The sequence below is a fragment of the Thunnus thynnus genome, chromosome 20 (assembly GCF_963924715.1).
Source record: "Thunnus thynnus chromosome 20, fThuThy2.1, whole genome shotgun sequence".
Classification (NCBI taxonomy): Eukaryota; Metazoa; Chordata; class Actinopteri; order Scombriformes; family Scombridae; genus Thunnus; species Thunnus thynnus.
Window position 1 is genome coordinate 2751651 of NC_089536.1, and position 16955 is coordinate 2768605.

General features: G+C 40.5%; 1 protein-coding gene across 1 annotated transcript; it reads left to right on the forward strand.

Moving 5' to 3' along the window:
• Positions 1 to 226: 226 nt before the first annotated feature.
• On the forward strand, positions 227 to 16482 carry gpr142 (G protein-coupled receptor 142). Its single transcript, XM_067576372.1, has 3 exons — positions 227 to 494; positions 6711 to 6865; positions 9329 to 16482. The coding sequence occupies exons 1-3, from the start codon at positions 487 to 489 to the stop codon at positions 10285 to 10287; spliced, it is 1122 nt and encodes a 373-aa protein (XP_067432473.1). The 5' UTR covers positions 227 to 486; the 3' UTR covers positions 10288 to 16482.
• Positions 16483 to 16955: the final 473 nt, after the last annotated feature.

Below are 16955 nucleotides of genomic sequence, written 5' to 3' on the forward strand. Positions count from 1 at the left end.
GCTTTGAGTGTATTTATTTTGTTGCTTTTCCGGTGTAAATGCACTAAAGACTTAAATCCCACTTAGATGCCTTTGTGATATTGGAAGACAGCCTAAGATGCGTTACCATTTTGTATTGCATGCCAGACTTCATGTGGTTTGCCATCAGTTTCTCCTGTATTCTTCTCTTTCTGATCTGTTTCCTCCCCTCATTCACCTCTTTCCGTCCACAGATCAATCCCTCCCTCTTTCTCTCTTCCTTCCCTAACCCCCTCCCATCACATTTTCACTCCCCTCTGCCTCCCTTTCTCCCCTTTCCCTCTGCTCACTCGTTGCAGTGATGTACCGGCTGCTTGGACTCCACTTCTCCTCCTCCTCCTCCTTCTCCTCCACGTCTCCACAGCGGGTGTCCAGCAGCGATGACGGGGACTCTGTAGGAGCCTCTGGGGGAACGACAAAGCGGAGGACTGGCTGAGACCCAGGTGGAGAGTCGCTGTGAAAAACTGGATGTCAAGGTAGGACTAAAGACAGTGAGATTGACCATACAAGGCTAAAACAAAGCCAAAGAAAACACTTTCTAGTCACTATTTATGCACACGTGTCTCAGCTGCTCTGCTGCAAAAGCATGAAATGTTTCTGTTCCTTGTGCAATCAGCACTGTTATACATCATTGACTTCTTGCAATGATGGTGCAAGGTACAGTCTTATTAGAGAAGTTATTTAGGGGAGCATGGAGAATGGGCCTGGACTGTATCACTTCCAATTGTTTCATAATTGACATTGTGTTGAACTCAGCTTTAATATTAGCAGAATTTACTTGAAGCATTTCCGTGTTATTTCAACCCCTTGAATCTTCCAAGAAATAGACATTTGTCATCATATCAGCCTGTAATTTCTGATGCCAAAATGCACTTCTTCCTGTCCTCTTAACAGCGCTGACCAAAGGTCAGGATTTTGGCCTCAGGGATGAATTTAACAGTAAAAGTCTGTAAAGTCAGATTCCAGTGTTGCCTGTCATCCATCAGTGTTCGATCCAGACTGAGCGTTGTGAAACCTCATCTCCAGGATCCAACATGACGCCTGAAATAGCTCTCACTTTCCTCCTAAACACCAAAATGCACTCTCCTCGCACGGATGTGAAACAGTGATATGTTTGCTGTACAGTAATGCTAGCAGCAGCCTTTATCTGGCAGCGCTGTTGTTTCAGGTGCACAGTCTCTTGATGAATAATTAAGAGGACTCAGAGAGTTCAGCTCAGCTTCCTGGGCACTAAACCCCCCTGCAGAGTCACGTCCTATAGCCTCCAGCCACATCTCAAGCCTGGGAAGACTGTCCAAAATAGAGTCTTAATGAGAAACATGCCTCGGCCAGCCTCTGGTCTTCAGACTATCCGCTCAGTTGTCCTGTTAAAGTTGATGGTTTTTAAAGGGGGGGATTCTTCTGTCTGCTGACATTTGACTGGAGAAGCTTGATTAGTTACATCAATGTTTTTAATTTCCCCTGTGTAAGAAAACTGTGGCTGTCTGAGAGTCGTGACTGATTAAACTGGAGTTAATAAAACACCTCTGAAGTGGGAACAACTCTATTACCAGCTGCAGAATGTGCAGCACCTGAGGGACCGAGGAAAGGACATTTCTGGGGAGTTAAATGTAATGAAGAGGTAGCAGAGGAGACGCAGATCTCTCCAGGTTTCATTTGCATCCTTCAGAATTAAAGAGGATGTCAGCCGGTGTAAAAGAAGCGGCTGCAGAGATATTGATTGGTCAGTGTAATTACTGGTCCCCTTGTGTCGTGTTTTGCTGGCAGTCTCACTACATTCTCATTCATAATCATCATGTTTCTCCTGAGAGCATGATGAAACACATCAGGTGTCTTTACAGATGAAAAAAAGGCAGAAATAACTCACTTGCAGGCCTGCAGATGTCGTTTTACTTTGTTTCTTGTGTAAATTTATGCAGTAGTGGTGCTTGAGTCCAATTTTAGTTTGCTTTGAACTGCGCTTCCAGCCTCTCAGATGTGAACATTTGCTGGTATTCTGTGACAATAAGTTGAATATATTTGTGCTTTGGACTGAAAACATTTTGAAGATGAGGTGATGGGCTTTTTTTTGCTATTTTCTGACATTGTATAGACCAAACAGTGATCGACTTATTAAGAAAATAATCAGCAGATTCATCTATAATCAAAATAATACATAGTTACAGCCCTAGTTAGCTGCTTTTATCACTTTATTTCTTAAACCTTTATTTTACCAGGAAGTCTCATAATCTCTTTTACAAAGGAGACCTTGCCAAAATGGCAGCGAACAAGGTCACAAAGTTACATAAAAACACGTCATTTATAACAATCACATCCAACATGACAAAACAGGATGTTAGAAATATGAGAGAGAAAACTTGACTATTTAAAACAATGAATTCCTCATGAAACCCTTTTTTTTAATGTGATGTTTGAATGTCTGATATGAAGGCAGCGTTTTCCATTTATCCAAACCCAGGGCGCATAATATGAAAATGCCGGTTTAAAGCAGAATATAGAGATACTGAAGATGATCTGGTCTGATCGCTGTTAGAAACAGGAGAAAACATTTCAGGAAGGTAACCAGGAAGTTTACCGATGACTCTGTATTTTTAGTGAGATCCATCCAATTAACATGCAATGAGTTCTTATTCCAGCGTTCAATATAAAACACAGAGAGTCAGACGCCTGCATATACTGGATGTCACCATGATCGAATTAAAAATGTGGTGTGATCAAGATTTTTTTTTGCAGCAAACAGAAAACATTTCTTAAAGCAGTTTCAATTTTTTGCACATGATTGTGGAAAGTAAAATAAATGGTCAACCAGCCATATAACATATTTCTATGTAGAGACTTTTTTCTAATTCAATTCTTTCTGAAGTTTTAACATTGATGTTGTCTGATAAATTAGGTTTAATTGATTACATTACATATAACATTTTCAACACTTCAGAACCTAGCAGATAGAAACAGGTGTGTTCTTCTCAGAGGTCAGACACTACAGTATGTCGGGGTGAATGTATATCTGCGTGCTCCGTGCACCTCCCATAGGAGCTGAACTCCTATTAATACTGGATAGGACATCCTATCTCAGCACATGGGATACTGTTACATAACAAAGAGTGAAATATGAGAATGCTCATATTGATAAACAAAGTAACTGGCATGTATTTGAGTAAAACGAAGAACAACAAAGAACAAAGTGGAGTCGGATCATTCTGCAAACTCTGAGCTGCAGATTCCAAAGCATTGAGACGAATTATTTAATTTATGGCCTGGATTTAAGTCTCGGTGCCAAAACTCTGCAAGCATGTAGTGCGATTAAGACTTCTTATCATAGCATGCATCATAGCTGAGGCTGAAGAAATGAAAAATACGTCAGCGGTTAATTCAGAGACAGGACAGACATGAGATTACACTAAATATTAAAACAGTATGAAGACATTTAGTCGGACTACAACACTTCAGCTTTCTGGCAGGCTTCACTTCACTCCATTAAAAAACTTAGATGCAAGTTCATTCTCGGTGTTGGAAACAGCAGTTGACAAATCTCATCACAAGGTCTATTCAGCAGCTGCGCCTGAGCTTTCGATCATATCACATTATCTTCAAAAGATGAGTTTCACCACTTGTCGTGGAATTGCAGATGTTTACAAGATCGAGAATGAACTTTAAATCTCTACTCCGCTCAGTCTGCTGGTGAAGATTGTGTGATAAACTACAGAACAGCGAGCAAACCGACCCTGTGGGGCGATTAATTTGTCAGCCAAAATTTTTCTGCTTAGTAAAAACTACTTTTATGAAAACATTTTGCCTTTTGATTATAATTTTTCTTTCATTTAGAAAGGAAACGTAAAAATGTGGCTGCGCAGTAACAACTAGAAAAAGCGATTCCTGAAGAAAAGAGCTGACAAGTTGCTGACTGCTGAGATGTTTGTGCATGAAAAGCTGTAAAAGAACATTAAAAGTAAGAAAAAAGGGGAACAAAGATAGACAGAAGGAAAGAGAGAAGGAAGGAAAGAAAGAAAGAGAAAGACAAATGAAGGAAGGAAGAAGGAAAGAAACATCCTCATTGGGACTTTTCAATTGCCGCGAGCTCGTATTACCTTTTGGGGCTAAAAATCACAGGTGAAACAATTAAAATGAACAAAATGAACAGTTGAATATGGCTTAATTTTAAAGTGTGAACCAATGAGACTGAAGACGAGACATTTCAGACCTTTTACCCAGTAACCAACCATGCAAAGACCTTCAAATGCCTTTTAGTGGTTGACGTCAATCAAGGAGCCAATTTTAGAAGTTGTGAATCAAATATGGTCGTCTCCAGTGACTCCATCCCCAGCTTCTGTCTGCCAGCTCAGTCACAAGACGACCACAATACCTGAATCCTCCTGATCTCACTTCACTCCTCCATCTTTCACAAAATACAGAATGTATTATACAGTTTTCAGGTAGCTGTCCGCTATCTAAAAACCAGAATCCACATGTAAAGGAAAATAACAATTACAGCCACATTCTAAGAAAAGCAGTTAACATAATACCCACCTCTCCCCTTTCTGCACAACTATATACTGGATTACATCATTGATCTTGATTGGTTCGATCCATGCTGGTCTGCGCAGTTTATTGTGCTGAGGTGATATTTGATGCTCAATTTTATGATCACATTCCTCCTACAGACCATAAAATGTGCCAGTCAGATAATGCACATGCAGGGTTTTGACACATAAATGGCCTTTACAGTGGTGGTAATTAAATATGACCAACTGTTAGGAGTAGAGATTGCCCCGCTCACATCATGAGACCAGTTTCACCGGTTGGGTTATTGTGGCTCCATGATGATGATGTTTACGTTGGTTGAGCACCCACAAATGGTTTGTCACTGAGAGCTTGAGAGATAACACAGTCCAAATATGGCTTCATGGATGAGTGAAGTAAATGAGGAGAGCAGGCAGAGGAGAGACAGACGGAGAAAAACAGGATGGATGGCACCATAGGTGAAAAGGTGCTATGGGGAGACAGGATAATGACTCAGAGGAGGGTGAGGGTAACGGGGTCATCGCTGTCAGCCCATCTGTTGTTGTCGACCTGCAGTTTAATTGACTGAGTCCAAAATCTGGGGGAGTTTTTTTCCTTTTGTTTTCCACAGTTTTTTATTTCTGAAAAACAGCAAACAGCTCAGAGAAGCAAACACCATTAACGCGACATCACTCTGAGTAAAATACAAGATGCAGCAACATAAAGCAGCTCATCATCTGCAAATAATAATTTGTCAAAACTTGATGCATCGTATCAGACTGATACTATAGAGAGCTGAAGTCATGGCATCACATCCAGCTAGCCTCCATTCCACTAGCCTCTCTAACTCAATGCAATCTCTTATTCAGCGTCTCTTAAATTAGTCTCTCTGGAAAAAATGAAGCTTGTTCATGGAGTTTACGTTCCATATTCTCAGACAGAAAAAACTACAGTCCCCATTAAAAGAACTACAAGCGCAGCAGCACAGGTACTTACATCATAACTTGTCTACATCCATAAAACTCCCCAATGCATTTGCACCTTTCTGTCCTGCTGTTATTACGGACATGTCTGAACTCGCCGCCACCCCTCCACTGGACTTGCCTTCCTCTGTCTGGCTGTGTCATTTAGCCCGCAGGGACTTATGGGATATGATGTTCATTAAAAGCCTTCTAAAAAAACATCAATATTGAAAAACAATATAAGATCATTTTTCAGAAACCTTCTGTGCTTATCTAAACATATGAAGCAAGTCATATGTTCAAGTTCTTCCTAACCACTGTGGTATAACCCAAATTATTAATAAAAATATAATTATCTTTTATTTTATTTATGTAAATGACATATCCCAGAGATTTACTTGTTGTTGGATAAGCTTTACGGAGCTGCAAACGTGCCTGAAATAGTTTTATTAGTCCAAGTTTCAGTTGAGAACTTTGGTGTTTTTCCTTCCTTATGAAACTTTAAAAGCAGTCAGATTTAAAGCTATTTACTTTGAACACAAAATATTCAAAAACCGCTCATGTAAATCAAGTTTAGTATTACAGATGTCCTTGTTAAGGCCTTGCAGAACAAACTGTACTGTAGCATTAGAACAAGATAAGTCTGGCATTGTTGTATATTTTTCTTGCTGTTCTCAAATCTCATGATATATACTTTCCAACAATCCTACGTCTGTGTCACTCGGACCCAAATTTGTCCCATTTGAACAGGTCATAACTATATAGTTTCATATTTAAAATAGACTCTGTAATTTCCTAAAACAGCTGGGGACTGTACTTTTAAGCAAATGTTACTCAAACTGAAGTCAATTGTGCATTTGTTGGGGACTATTTTAAGCCGATTGATACACATTTGGTGCATTAGTGAGCATTTCCTTTTCTTTTCCTTCTCCTTTCATGATAATGAAGAAACATGTCACCCAATGCAGCGGTGTAGCTTAGTAGTTTTTGGACAACAATGGAGGTCTACGGTTTTGGATACACAGACGATATTGTTAGTAGGGTCAATTTATTGTTGGTTTTGGTCTTTTCATGGGATTTCTTGACAATAACAAAAATACAGAATATCATCTGCCTTATCTTTTAAGTCCACAAATTCAACTGTTTTCCTTTTTTTTTTATTGCTGTCTTATTTAAAACACTTGACTGCGAGGCCTGAAAACATTCCTCCGTCTCTGCCTTATTCTCTAGGGGAAGCGCCAAGGTCATGATCGACTGGCCCAATGTGACAGCGGCCGGCCACCAGGAGCTGGGCCTGAAACCTGAGGAGCTGCAGAGGTCCAAATGTGTCCTGGGCTTCATTCCCGTCATCTACTACAGTATTCTGCTCTGTGTGGGAGTACCAGGTACACTGTTGGCAAAGCATACCTCACTTACCTCTAGTGGTATCTTGACATGTTTGCTCAAAAACTCAATAGCAAAGCCTCCATACAAAAAAGTCATATAAATGCATAAAATAAAATAAATTACCCTTTAAAACCACCCTTTGAAATTACATGATTTTATTGGTTGCATTTGTACTGACCCACAGTCAATGTGTAAACTGAGTGGTTTTCTCTGTGCTGATATATATTTATAACGTAAGTGGGAACTGCGCAAGACAGAGGAAATCAATACACAAGTGAGTTAGAGGTGCTCAAATGAACCAGTGAGGTAATACACAGTTGTAGCACATGACCAGGCACTGATGGCTGGCAACTCACAATAATCTAATCATCTAATAATTGGTTTGTTTGGCTTCGTGGCCTATATATCCATCCATTGATCCCTCCAGCCAACAGTTTTTGGAATCTCTCTGCATTAAAATTTGACTCCTCAATAATAAAAAGTGTAAATACCTGTCACTGTGATGGACAGCATTAACGCCAGCATTGTTCTCATTACTGTGCTTCACCTACAAGTCGATGGCAGTGATTTGGTATTGATCCAGCAGGGATTTAGGCAGTGTGGTGTTCTAAACACTCGGACATGTCGTCAGAGCATGCAGATGACCTCCGGACGTCGTATTAAGTAATTGGCCCCAAAGGGAGATAAATAAAGAGGCCAGAGGGCCGAAGTCAACAGCTGTATGCTTGAAAGGGTCTGGTGGTGTTGTCCAACAAAATGCTGTGGAAATGTCCTGCTGCTGACCAGATGTTTGAAAAAAAGAGAGATACTGTAAATAGTACAGAGGAGATACTGTATTGGATGTGCTACAGGGACACAAATAAGATGTTTTTTTTTTTCTTTTGCACGTTCAGCTTTTAAAAAGTAGGACTGCTTAATCCATTACAGCCAAAATGACTTTTTTATTATTTGTTTTGTCCTAAAAAAAAAAAACATGATCAAACTGTAGAAATGTATAATTTGCATGAAAACAGCTAATAAAAAATATAGTTACTTCTATGCACAGCTAAAAACCAAGTCAAACTGTTACTTTCCTTTAGCAAGTAAATTTAAAGCTAGCTAGTGATAACCACAGAAAACCTTGGCTAAAGCTACATTTTCGTATTTTAGTTTGTTATTAAGAATAAATAAGACAGTAGCTAAATCCAGTCATTATGTAGTTATGAAACGTTTGCTAAACTGGTCCTGCTAAAGGCACCTTGCCTAGCTTGGCAGGGTGGCAGTAGGCTAACTGCCATTTTAACTTCTGACATCAAATTAACATATTGATGGCCGAAGAGCAAAACCTCCTATCTGAAAAATGCACTTTTTTGAGAAAACTAAAAAAAACTTGTTTTCTTGCAGAATGCTATTTGTTAAGGACACCCAATACATAATACACTGTTTCTAGACTATATGTTTATATTATGTGTTAACAATACCGACTAGATATTAATGCCTCACAAAGTGCAGATAGGAGCTTTTGCACTTGGTGCAAGTTGGAAGAGGTTCTACGAAACGATGCTCTAAATTAAGTTAATAATTAAAATTAAATTAAAAATAAAATCAAGTTTATTTTCAGGTAAAAAGATGTAGTAAATGTAATAGTTACTACATTGTAGTATACTAGGGTCAGAATACCTTAAATTCAGTGTATTTGCTTCCTCGTCCACTGGAAATGAATGTTCAGTGATTGTGTAACTGATTGTGTAACCCACTCGTGCTGTAGCCTCTCTACACACTCAGGGACTCTGCGTTGTGTTTTTGTTTTGTTGTGTGACTTTTCTGTGACCACGAAGGGCGGGATTATCCTGCAGACAAACTGAATATGAGCAGCCTTCCTTGTTCTCATCATCCAAAGTGAAATCTGCCAATCAGAAAATTCTGCAGATAGGGGGTTTTGCACTTTGGCCATCGATATGATTTGATCTAATTAAGCTACGGTTAAATTGCTGTTAACTATTTGAATGTATTAGATTGTAGATCATTTTTGTTAACTTCTAATGGACTGTTTACAATATTAAACATAAATGTTGCCACATGTACCAGAGTAAGAGCTCATTTTTGTCTGCAGTCCCTTTGCAGGTCACAATTAAAACATATAATGTAAAAATTAAAAACACAAATGGTGGACAGAAAGACAAAACAAAACAGATGAATTTAGGCTAATTTAGACTGAGTTTATTTTCTTCCTCAAACTAGTTTTAGAGAACAAGAACTTTTAAAAAACAATTGATTGTCCAAAGGCAGAATGTACTATCAGCCTATAAGGAGGAAATGAAATGGAGGTTTTACAACATATCAGTCTGTTACACAGTTTGTTGGTGTTTGTTTGACCGTTTCTGTGGTTACTGCTTTCTTCCTTTTCATGCTGGTATACAGTATATTATAAATAGCAGCTAATATGATCTAATTCTCTACTTTGTTCTCTTTGTTTCTGTCAGTTAACATCCTCACAGCAGTGGCCTTGTGCAGATTGGCGTCCCGCACTAAGAGAGCTCTGTACTACTACCTTTTGGCCGTGACAGGCTCAGATATTCTCTCCCAGCTCTTCATCATCTTTGTCGGCTTCCTGCTGGAGACGGCCGTCTTTCACCGTGATGTCCCCGTGCTCCTGCTGCACTTTGTCAGTGCTGCCGAGTTTGCCGCCAACCACGCCTCCATCTGGTCCACCGTGCCTCTCACCGTGGACCGCTACGTGGCGCTGTGCCACCCCCTCCTCCACCGGCAGATCAGCTACCCAGCCCGAGCCAGGAAGATCATCGCCACCGTCCTCATGTTATCGCTTGTATCAGGCGTGCCCTTCTTCTGGTGGTCGGACATGTGGCGGAACAGCCACCCGCCCACGGCGCTGGACACCGTCCTCATTTGGACGCATGTGACTATAATCTACTTCCTGCCCTGCAGCATCTTCTTAGTGCTGAACACTTTGATAATCCACACGCTGAGGGTGAGGCAAAGGCAGCAGCGTTGCAAGGAAGAACGCGGGCCGAAGTCGGCACCTCCACGGCGACTTGGGAAAACCACCGCCATGCTGCTGGCCATCACCTCTGTATTCTCCGTGCTGTGGGCTCCCAGGACCATCGTGGTCATCTACCACCTGTATGTGTCCTCAGTTCACCGGGACTGGCGCGTCCACCTGGCCTACGACCTGTCCAACATGCTGGCTATGCTCAACACAGCTGTGAACTTCTTCCTCTACTGCTTCGTCAGTAAGCCGTTCCGCAGCGCCGTGCGGGATGTTGTGCTGCTCAGAGGTGGCCCGCTGTATCCTCGCCGTGCTCTGCCACAACAGCAGGCCCCCACCAACGCCTCCATCTCTTCCCTGTACAGTGGGAACAACAAGCGCTCTCAGCGGGACTCCACCCCCTTGTCACCTCGTAGGGCCAGAAAGCCTTCGTGACCCCGTGCCCCCTCCTCTTAATCCAAATCACCCATCATCCCACGGTCCCTGAGCACTTCTGACCTCAGAGACGCACTCTATGTTCCAGCTACGTTCGTGGACAGCTGCCAGTCAGCCCTGGAGCTCTCTCAAAGGGCCTTAAATGAACTCAACCGAGTCACAAGAAGCAGTTTTTTGTATTATTACATGTCACCGGGTGTTGTTTGTCTATGTAAATCAGATAAGATGACAGCATATTTATTTTTCTTGAGAGGAATTTGACAAATTTAAAGTCGGTTTTTAGCATTTTTTCTTTTCCATACATGGTAGTAATGTGACAGAATTCTTTTATTTTTTACATTGTTCAAGGGAAACAAGAGTCTTTGTCTTCAGTCCAGTAGTTAGGTCTGTGGTTAATACACAGGAGAGGGAAAAAATGAGGAAATTAGTTAAACTCCTTTTTTGCATGCTGCTAAATGTGATTCATTCATCCTCACAATCCCACTTTCGTCATGTTAAGTAGAAGTCAGTTTGCTTCAATCAGTTTAAATCACTCTGCTATGATACTCACTCTGGAAGCACCACAGAGGGAGTTTTAATTTGAACTGTCTGCTATCTCCTGCAGTTGTGTAAAGATGCTGAATGCCCTAAAGACAATCCGCCCCACTGAGCGCAGCCACTCGAGCAAAGAAATCTCACTCTGTCTCTGCAGTGCGCTCCCAGGCACAAAAACCACAGCTGCTAAGGCGAGTGTTTATTTTTCATGAAATGCAACTCGATGGAGCCTTAAATGAAAGCTTGCTGTTTAAGCAGCGGGAGTGAAGACCCTGCTCTTCAAACAGCCACTCCGCTACATCACCAACATGGCCTCAGCTCTGGCTAAACAAACCACGGATTAGCCTGATGGTCTGCACAGACACGCACAGAAACTCACAAGAAGGTACACACTCTTATGCATGCACGAACACGCGCACACATACACTCCTAGTACATTTCCATTCGCTGCAACAAGACTTTTCATGTGACATCATTGTAATTTGATGAAAAATTAACTGTATCAGTTGTTGTGTAAGTGTTGCTTGTAGTGAAAAATAAGACATCTGAGCTTAAACCTCTAACTGCTAATTTGCATATATGATTTTATTTAACAAGATCTGAATGAGCCATCTGTTGTTGATGTGTGTATACAGTAATTTCTGTAGAGCCCCTATGCTGTCAATTAGATATTTCATGTTACACTAATGTGTTGTGTTAGGCAGCTTTCTAATGTCGAAGTAGATATTGAGAAATGAGCTGTTTCTGTAGTCTGATGACTTGATATTAATTCTTGATTTTTTTTTTTTTTAAAGCTGCAGCCATCTGAGCACGTTTACAACAAAGCAAAAAGAATAAAAACAGACAAAACAAAAAAACAACAACAAACAAAACAAAAAAAAATTCCAAACAAAACAAACCCAAAAGCAAAAAAAACCCACAAGAGATAGTGAACATCATTAAAACCAAGTCAGCAATTAGTCCAGACTTTAAGGGCTTTACTTTATGTCAAGCTTCAAGCTTCAATTACCTAAATATAGCTAATTAAAACATTTGCTGTATTTTGGATCATAAACCATATACTATCAGTCATGATTATACTGGTTTTAATTGAGCATTTTCATATATTGTATAAAAAGCTGCTAAATAGAATCGTATATGTCAGCCTGGTCTTTACCTAAACATTTGATTCCCTCAAACATTGAGGTTTTGGTCATGTCTGAGAGTTACATCTTAACAGATGGCGTTACTTTATTTTTCCACACAGTTTTCATAGTAACGAGACTGTAATTGTTAACAAAGATTTGATGGAATTGCAAGAGTTTGGGCACGTTAGTTTGTTTAGAAACGGCTTCAAGGACTAACAGTGTTCACATTTTCAGTCTTCAAGAGTAGTTCTGTGTAAGGCAGACGCCACTGAGCATGTGCGGGAATTCGATTCTGTTCACAGAGCTTCGCTAGCTTCTTGCGCTACATATCACAACTTCTTGACTTTGTACTGAACTTACGATGTAGTACAATGTCAAGAGGTTGCGAAATGTAGCGCAAGGACTAGTGTAGCACAAGGAACATGTCATCCAGTGCAGCGACATGACTCATTGACATATAAGACATATCAGGTGTTGGATACACACACAATACTTGTTAGTAGATCAGTTCATTGTTGGTTCAGAAAATAAGAAAAATACAGAAAATCACCAGCAAACAAGCTCTGATTAACCCACCGTACGCTAACCAGCACCAAACAGCAGACAAGATCGCTAGCGAAGAACTGGTGAAAAAATCAAAACACCTAGCAGCTTAAGACCCATATATTTTTCTCAGGGGTGGATGGAGACCAAACCAGAGCTAAAAGGAGAGTGAATATTGGATATTTCTTCATCAGGTGGACACAAACATGACTCTAAATGAATGCTAATGTCGCTCTGTTTGCTAACGTAAGCCATAACAACTTGGCTGTTTGTCCGTTAGCTTGTTTTTTGTTAGCTTTTTCGTCTAAGGAGCCAAAAAAGAGACATAAATGTAGCTTTAATGTTTTAAGAAAAAGAAACTCCATAGAACTTAAAAGCTTTCTGACATATGCAGTCGGTCAAATCTCTCTATAGCATCACAAACATTTTTTAATGCTTCACTCGACAATGCAGTCTTAAGTGCAGTATATATATACATCTCCCACTCAAAGTGTAGATCCGTCCTCCATTTACTCCTCTGACCACCCATTCTGGTTTAAAGTTTCCAGTTCGAGCCACCTGCCTGCTCTCATCCCTCTACAGTCCTCATTGTGTTTACTGTAACAGTAAGAGACACAGTGTGAGCTCCCCTGTGTGTCCCCCGTGTCAATCTGCTCATGTCGCCCCGCGGTCGTCCCACACTGAGTTCTGAGAGTTCGTACGCAGACGTAGATACGAGCCGCTTCTTTGAAGATATCTCCCGCTGTCTGACAACATCAGAGGGGTGTGAGAGAGAGCGTGTAGTGACAGTGACCTTAGCCTGTTGAGGGCGGTGGGGGTCTCGGAGATGACTGAATAAACATTTAAGATAATAATACAGCATTGAGATGTGAGAGCAGGCTTTGATTAAAGTTTAATGGAGCGACAGAGCTACTCATGATGGTCCTCGTTAAGGAGGGGAGGGGTGAGGGCATTAAAGAGCAGGTAAACCCCAGAAGCCACACGTCCCTTGTCTGCCTGCCACCTGTCCTTTGTGCCTGTTCAAACACTTCACTTATGTCCCCGCCGACTCTGTTCCTATTCAGCCCTGCCTGCTGCTCAGCAGGTGTCACAAGGTTTCAGATGAAAAGACAAAGCACCGCAGAGAGTGACAAGTGTATTATATCAAATGCAGGAAGCTCACACTGACAGGAAGTTCACTCAGTCTGCTTAATACATCCTGGAAACTGTCCTCTCGACTGAACTCTCTGAACATGAGTTTGCAGTCAGTGCGAAAGGACTAATCTCTGTAATATTCTTATACCTTTGCCTCAAAAACTGGACAACACTAGACATTTTGTTCATCTTGCACATGTTTTTAATGGACCTATCCGCACAGCTAAAGTCTACGACCTCTATACTCACAGTGTGCGTCTCGATCTCCACGTCACGACATGGACACTCACACTGAAGGTGACCAAATGCAATCAGATACTTTATTCATATAAGACCAACGCATCCTCAACTATGTTGACAAAAAGAGAGACGCAGCGTTACTACGTTCTACTAGGACAATACGGTCTTATTTCCATCGCAGCACAGTCTCAGTCAAGCATACAGTCTTAGCTGAAACATGTGAAATACCACTTCAAATTATATCAAATTCCAGCCAATCGTCCGACAGCCAGATCGTTGAGCGTTCAAGGTGTAAATCAAGCCTCGTGATCCACCCCAAAACTGAAGGATTCTAAACTTAGACGAACTCTGGATTAAAATAAGACTTAATCTGATTTCAGACATTGGAGATAGAGGTCTTTATCCTGTCTCAAGTCAAACTTGTTTTCTTTTAACCATGAAGACAGCTGCCTAAACCTGTAAAAAACTGATACCCTTGCCCTATCAAAGGGTGCCCCAGATCAGCAATCAGCATTCCAGTATGAGGACCATGTAAATGATGTAAATATTTTGGGATTTATTTGTTGAGATTTTTAGAAATCTGTCACTGAGACTTCTGCCCCCACCACAATACAATACAGAGCAATAAGATTCAATTTATAGTGTTCAAAACACAGAAAAATTACATTTTAAAAACTCAACAGCATTATTTCTTTCCGGAAACCATGTTACTCTTGATAATCAGCAGAGAGCAGCTTTCACTGAAGTTATATGTTTTTTAAATTAGATTTATCGGGGAAAAAAAGAAAACTATCTTCATTCACTGAGGAAAGGTTTTTTTCTTAGTCTGTTAATCTGTGCAAACAGTTTTTCAATTGTCATTTTCAAATGCTGTGTGATACTGTGAATTTGGTGCTCTCTACGGTGTCGGAGTGTCTTTGAACACACCACACAACAATAACATAACTTAGACCCAAAACGAAAGAAAGAAAATTTGTTGGATGATGGTTTATCTTTTCTGAAATAAGTTCCAATTTTCAAACAAGTAGATTTTCATTCTGCAATGAAATAAGCAAACACTGCAGACATAATTTGTTGTTAATGGGCTGAAACATACAAAGCCACACGTGTCGTCCTTTAAAATCTGTTTCTTTACTAACTTGTTTAACTTTAACTCGGAACAACCTGACGTGAATCCTTTACTGTTAACTTAAACGTAAAGTCAGAAAGCATTTTGTTTCACTGCTCGAGTGAATTTAGTGGAATATGATGAACTTTTTAAAGGCATGTGCTCCCGCATGTTGGCCTGTTGTTGTTGAAGTGGCTTTGTGTGCATTGTTTACATTATTTCTCAACTTTCTTTGGCACAAGATGTACTTGTAATGGAAAATGATGCCTGTCTGTAAGCACTGAGAAGAGTTTTATAAAGAGAGGAAATAAATGTTTAACACAGGATTTGTACTGTTTCTTTTATACTGTGCAACTGCAGAGAACCACAGGCTGGGAGATAACATGTCAGAGAAGTGTATATATTATGGAAAAAAGGCAGACCTGCACCTCCAAATTTATGTTGAGGTGTAGGGCATAAATCTATCAGCGCTGTTAGCATTTTTTAAGATTTATATTACAAATTATCACAAAGCATTAAAACAAAATCAGTTTCTGCTCTTCAGTGAGATTTATCTGCCTGGTTCAGAGATATAATCTCATGTAGAAATGAAGAAAAATGTAGAAAAATGCTGTAACATATATAAATATTGTGGAGCTAAAGCATGGAATGGTAGGAGAAATATAACGTATGATAGATAAAACTCATATATTTTATATTAATGTTACAGACTATTTATTTATGACCAGGATCAGATATCCAGTATATAATAGAAAGCTTAGACAGTAATGAATTTGTCCTTGCAGAGTTACAGAATGAGGGATGCTCCGTTACAGATTGCTCCTCTCTAATGTCTCTGTGGGGATTTGGTTCAAGGAAACAGTGAATCGTTCGATACAAAAGCGGCCATAAAGACCTCCACACAGGACGTGATGTGGGATGAGCTCTGGAGGAGGCGGAGGTGGAGGTCAGACTCGGACACTGAAGTGACGGCAGACGATCTAATCTATATCTGGAAACACACAGTTGAGACTTGATCGCTAATCTGAAGGCCGCAAGGAGCCAGATGGACGGAGCCGAGTATCCAACCTGTTAGGTTTGTAGGCCAGGTGGAGGGATTAATTACAGAGAATAGAGAGCTAAAAGCAGGACTTCCCATCAGTGAGAGCCAGATGGAGGAGCTGCAAAGAGAGAATGAGTAGAGAGCAGGCGGTGACTGCGCTGAGGGAAATGAAGCAGGAAAAATCAGCTCTTGAGCAACAAGTGTGAGTGAGAGGGAAGCTGGAAGCTCATTTAAAGGGTAACTACACACTCAGATTCTGCTAACTCCCTCCATCCCAGACTCTGTTGGACCGCAGAGTGGATGAAAAGCGGCCAACTAGTGCTCAGCATGTGTGGAAACTGCTTCAAGACTGTTGCATTTCAGGTGACTACCTCATATGAAGCTGGATGAGAGAATCCAAGAATGAGCAAAGCTGTCAACAAAGCAAAAGCTAGCTAAGTTGAGGCATCTAAAATATTAAACATAGTTTGGTTTGTTTAACACTTTTTTGTTTACTACATGATTCCATATGTGTTGTTTTACAGTTTCATCGTCTTCAGTATTGTTCTACAATGTAGAAAATTGTAAAAAATAAAGAAAAACCCTTGAATAAGTATATATTACTGTATATTTTAAAGGTTCAGTGTGTAGAATTTAGTGGCATCCAGCAGAACGGACTTGGCAGAAACAGAATATAATATTCATAAGTATGTTTTAATTAGTGTATAATCACCTGAAAATAAGAACCGTTGTGTTTCCGTTACCTTAGAACGAGCCCTTTATATCTACATAAGGAACGGGTTCTCTTCCATGGAGGCCGCCATGTTGTACCGCCATGTTTCTACAGTAGCCCAGAACGGACAAAACAAACACACCTTTTCTGCCGTGTTTCACGGCCTCCGTAGGTTCTCCTACACGCTTGGAAAGGAAGGGTGAGGGGTATTCAATTAGTTGCCACTAA

Coding starts and splice junctions, on each gene's coding strand:
- gpr142 (XM_067576372.1), top strand. Junction 6,866..9,328: donor GCTCTGTGTGGGAGTACCAG/GTACACTGTTGG, acceptor TGTTTCTGTCAG/TTAACATCCTCACAGCAGTG.